General features: G+C 39.4%; 1 protein-coding gene and 1 long non-coding RNA gene across 2 annotated transcripts; both read right to left on the bottom strand.

Moving 5' to 3' along the window:
* Nucleotides 1-1,127: 1,127 nt before the first annotated feature.
* On the bottom strand, nucleotides 1,128-3,052 carry LOC145125669 (uncharacterized). Its single transcript, XR_013716097.1, has 3 exons — nucleotides 2,757-3,052; nucleotides 2,423-2,539; nucleotides 1,128-2,256 (listed from the first exon to the last, which is right to left on the bottom strand). It is a non-coding gene; the product is annotated as an uncharacterized LOC145125669 (long non-coding RNA).
* Nucleotides 3,053-3,757: 705 nt separating this feature from the next.
* LOC145126702 (uncharacterized) lies at nucleotides 3,758-4,335 on the bottom strand. Its single transcript, XM_079062011.1, has 2 exons — nucleotides 3,846-4,335; nucleotides 3,758-3,786 (listed from the first exon to the last, which is right to left on the bottom strand). Exons 1-2 carry the CDS (start codon nucleotides 4,333-4,335, stop codon nucleotides 3,758-3,760), a joined length of 519 nt encoding a protein of 172 aa, XP_078918137.1.
* Nucleotides 4,336-4,891: the final 556 nt, after the last annotated feature.

Here is a 4,891-nt window from a genome sequence, read left to right as displayed (position 1 = left end):
TCGGGTGGCTATCTCACCTCTAGTTACTTATGGTTATGCATTCTATGGGGGTTAGCTGGTAGCGGGACTGTATGTTGTGAGAGGATTAGTAGGTAGTAGTGAGTTGTATGATTATTGTTTGCCTGTATTATATGCCTACTTGATCCTGATTGGTTATATGTCGACATATTGTATTTGCTTTGGGTTGAGGCGGTCCTGCTTTGTACGGTAGACCAAGATACCCGGTGTGTGCCGGCTGTAAGTCGTAGGCACGGAGGCTCGGGAGGAGTGATTTGGATTGAGGCGGACCAGTGTAAACTGAAGGCCAACAGACCCAGGGCGGCCGAGATAGACTGCAGACCAGGAGGGCGTACCAGTCAGGCCGAAGGCCCGGAGAACGGTCCAGATAGGTTGAAGGCCCGGTGAGGCGGTCCAATCATACTGAAGGTTCTGTATGCATACTGTTTGTTATTATGATTATGTGGTGGTATTTTGGGGGAAACTCACTAAGCTTTAGGTTTACAGTTTTGGGTTATGTTTCAGGTACCTCAGATGATCGCGGGAAGGCGAAGGCTTGATCGTGCACCTCATCGTGTTTTGTGTTATGATTTTGGGAAAACTCTGATATTAAACATGTTTTGAAAACTATGTTGTAAACAAATATGATTTCTGGTTGGTTTTAAAAAGTTTAAATTTTTCATGAATTTTATGGGTGTTACAGTTTACCACTCGAGAATGAAGCATGTTGCACTAGATTATCATTTCGTTAGAGAAAAAGTTACTGACGGTTCCCTACGCGTAGTTCATGTGCATTCCTCCGATGAACTTTCTGACATGCTGACCAAACCGCTGAGTCGTGGTCCATTTCAAAGGCTCGGATCCAAGATAGGAGTATTCGACGGATCCTCCATCTTTCGGGGGAGTATTACGGAGCCTACCATATCCCAACCCCAAGGAAAGTCAAATTAATTAAAATCAATTTATTAGTCAAATTAATTAAAATCAATTTATTGTATATATCCCTAATTTACAGCCCGTGTATCTCTTCCTAATATTCTATTATGTTTCCTTTTATCCTTTGTAACATTGTATTATAAATACCCGGTACATTAATTGAGAGATAAGCTTTTAGCTATTCATTCCTCTGTACCTTTTATCGATTGCTACCAAATTGGTTTTCCTATAACAAAATAATCCATGTTTCCTATTTACAAATTCACATCAACGCATTAATTCAAAGTTAATTTTTGCACAACGCTCCTAATCACAGTTACAAACCCTAACCAGGAAGTTCCGGTTGTACTACTTTTAATTTCTCTAAATCCACGACAACCTCTTTCATACTTGGTCTTTTCTTCGCATTCTTTTCCATGCATTTCTTAGTTAGCTTCGTGATAAGAAGAATATCGTCCAACAAAGCTTCATTCAGAACTTGCTTGTCTAAAAGTTCTAGCACACGGTTATGTTTCACAAGGAACTGGAAACACGAAACCAGCCCTTCACCACAATCTGTTGAAGAAACAGCTTTTCTTCTGGTTAAGAGCTCCGCAAGTACCACACCAAACGCGTAAACATCACTTTTTTCGGTAAGTTGCCCCGACTGGAAGTACGCTGGATCTAAGTATCCAAATGTGCCTTCAATTTTTGTAGTTAGATGAGTTCTGCTGAGAGGTATTGACCTTGAAAGTCCAAAGTCAGATACTACAGGTCTGTAGTTCTCATCCAACAAAATGTTATGTGGCTTAACATCCCTATGGAATATGGCTGGAGATGCGTAGGAGTGCATATAGGCTAACGCTCCTGCAACATCCCTTGCAACTCGTATACGATCTTTCCATGAAAAATGCGAAACCTCTGCCCCTTCATGAAGATGTTGTGAGAGGGTTCCATTGGACAAATACTCATATACTAATAACGGGACTTCCTATTCCAAACAACAACCTAACAGTTTAACTATATTTCTATGGTTTATCTGTGCAAGAATGAAAACTTCATTAACAAATCGTTCAACCTCATCTTCATCTACTACGTTCGACCTCTTTATGGCTACAATGGTTCCATCTGTCAAGAAACCCTTATACACTGTACCCTGTCCTCCCTTACCAAGTAACCGGCTTTGACTAAAACCGTCGGTCGCCTTCGCTATCACATTGGCAGAATAAATTTTTATTTTCATTACATGTGATTTATTAGCTGAGATACGCTGCTTCAATAGATATCCTCCATTCCTTTTAAAGAACTCCTGCTTGATCTTATTTTCCTTTCTTCTGCGGAGTTCTTTATGTCCCCAATGGCCAATAGCAGCGAAGGAAAAGATTCCAAATATTACACTTAGAATGCACGGTATAAAGCTAAATTCAGTTTGCAAATATATATGTGTGTTTGTGTGTGCATATGAAACTATTTGTGGCGATCAGACAGAATCTATATAGGGTCGATTTACCTGAGATGATTGATATGTGGCCATGTGAGGAAGTGCACTTGTAGCTCCCAGGTGTATTTATGCAAATCTGATCCTCTCTATAAGGATAGTTGCTTTGGTTTCGACACTCGTTGATATCTATTTTTAAAAATTAATTAGAAATTAAAACATATAGACCGGGTTAGATATTAAGAAGGCATTACAGAATTGGTAGATGATCACGATGGTAGATCTTTTATGCATATGTTTTTAAGATTTCTAGCGCTGACAACATAGTATGTATATGTTGCCGCAATTTCCCTTATTGTATCAGGTGAAACTAGTGTTATTTTATTACTTATACATGATATGTTACCTTGGCATCCATTGGGAAGGTAAGGATTCCCACTGTAACCTTTCATACAGCGGCAGTTATATCCCCGGCCCTTGGTGGAGTCAATGCACCGACTGTTTTGGCCACACAAATAGTTTCCTCTTTGGAGAGTTTGGTGGCAACTGGCTAGTGTGATAACCCAATTTAAGGCCACAGGAAAGTGATATGTAGTTTCTGTGGTGCGGGAGAGAGTTGGTGGAAAATAGTCCTTCTCGGCAATGAATGTATGACTACACGGTGCCTCAGAGCCAAAATGAAAGATATAAGACTGGTATGCACCGACTTCTATTGGGATATTAGTTTGGCAGCAACCATTTGAGCCATTACAAGTAATAGATCTATTAATAGCGTTTGTGTAACAGTTAGAAGTGCATCCAACTGATCTGTAGAATGGACCCAATAATTTAAAACTAGCAGATATATTACATCCCGCTACCATATAGATATTTCTTTTATGTGAGTAGCTAAAGTGTCGGTCCAGTTGAACTATTTGAGTCTTTGATAAGCCTCCAGACTGATCATAACATTTGGGATGTGACATACCAACTATGTGTAAAGACTCCATGGAGATTTATAAAATTGGGAATTCATCATTGTTAACAAACCGAAGAGGAACATCTTGTGATGATTCATTGCAACAGACTTCAAATGACTTGTGGAGGTAACAACCGATCCCAATGCCATATGGATATGGAATAGTTACGTTACCACATCTGTCCTGGCAACCAGGCTTTGCTAGGGAGGCTAGCTAGTGCCTGATGTAGCCACAACGATAATGATATTGCCAGAATGAATGGTTTGGCGAGCATTTTTTATGTGTTTTTCAAATTAGTGACGATTATTGATCTTTTTTTTTTTTGGAAACAGCAAATAGATATATAATAATAATAAGCCACCACGATTAGCAAGTAGCAAATTCGTGGGGCAAAGGAGTACAAAGGTTAATTACAACAAAAGATGATTAAAAGGAGAAATACACCAATCTACCCAACTACCACAACCAATGGGGTTCCTATATTTGTACCAGACATACTGATATGATATTATCCACAATTTTTGTGGGATGGGTACCTAGATTCTTGAATGTCTTGTTATTCCTCGCAATCCATATTTGCCACAAAAGACAAAAGAAAATAACACATGTAATACTCCTTTTGCGTGGGCATTGACACCATGCAGCTGCAAAGTCTGTAAATTCTGACACCGTTGCAAATTGTCGCGATGGAATACCACACCATTTGAGTACCCATTCTCTAACAACTTTTGTGCTACTACAGTTTATAAGAATGTGATCTTCGGATTCAGTAGCAGCATCACATAAAGGGCATAATTGATTTTGGACAGATATGCCCCTGCGCTCCAAATTAATCGCTACATGTAATCTATATTGCACAGCTCTCCATACGAAGCACCTCACTTTTAGCGGGATTTCTCTATCCCAGCGGATCAAAGGTACATTGAGAAATTCAGTATTCGATTCGATTATTCTTCTCATTGAACCAACCGTATAAACTCCATCTGAATTTGGGGTGAAGCGAAATCCAACAGATGAATATGACATTGAGATGGATGTGATTAAGGAGCATAGATCAGATAGGTTGCGCAAGTCATCAGAACTCCTAATCTGTGCTTTCCATTGCCACGAGAAAGAATGATTAATTATTCTTTCATTGACGAAACAACTTTTGACTTTTTCTAAATCATATAGTCTCGGGAACCTTTCCTTTAGGGTATAGTTGCCACACCATTTATCCTTCCAGAACAAAAAGTTAACATCAGAATTGGGACTTAATGAGAACAATGCATTGTGATCGATATTGAATTCTGAAAAACTCAAAATAGCCTTTTGAATATTGCACCATGCACCCGAAATGGATTTTTTTGCAATGTATGTTATTGGTTTCCTTTTCAGATTGTGAATACTGTCAATACATTCTTTCCATAGATTACCTTTGTCTATCTTCAGTCGCCACCACCATTTAGTGAGAAGGGCAAGGTTTTGTGCCCTTAAGGACCCAACTCCAAGTCCACCTTTCTTTCTTGATGCGACTATTCTATCCCAGGAGACCCAATGGATTTTGTGCTTTGTGTCGTCTCCACCCCATATGAATTTGCGC

This window comes from Lactuca virosa, chromosome 7 (assembly GCF_052849685.1).
Source record: "Lactuca virosa cultivar CGN04683 chromosome 7, Lactuca_virosa_CGN04683_v6, whole genome shotgun sequence".
In the NCBI taxonomy this organism is placed as follows: domain Eukaryota; kingdom Viridiplantae; phylum Streptophyta; class Magnoliopsida; order Asterales; family Asteraceae; genus Lactuca; species Lactuca virosa.
Note: the sequence above shows the minus strand (reverse complement) of the source record. Positions and strands in the feature narration are given on the sequence as shown.

Bases quoted from the DNA above. Each gene is read 5' to 3' on its own strand.
- LOC145126702 (XM_079062011.1), bottom strand. From the start codon at position 4,335: ATGTCATATTCATCTGTTGGATTTCGCTTCACCCCAAATTCAGATGGA. The intron at 3,787-3,845 runs GTACCCATCCCA...GTACAAATATAG, and splicing joins CAAGACATTCAAGAATCTAG to GAACCCCATTGGTTGTGGTA.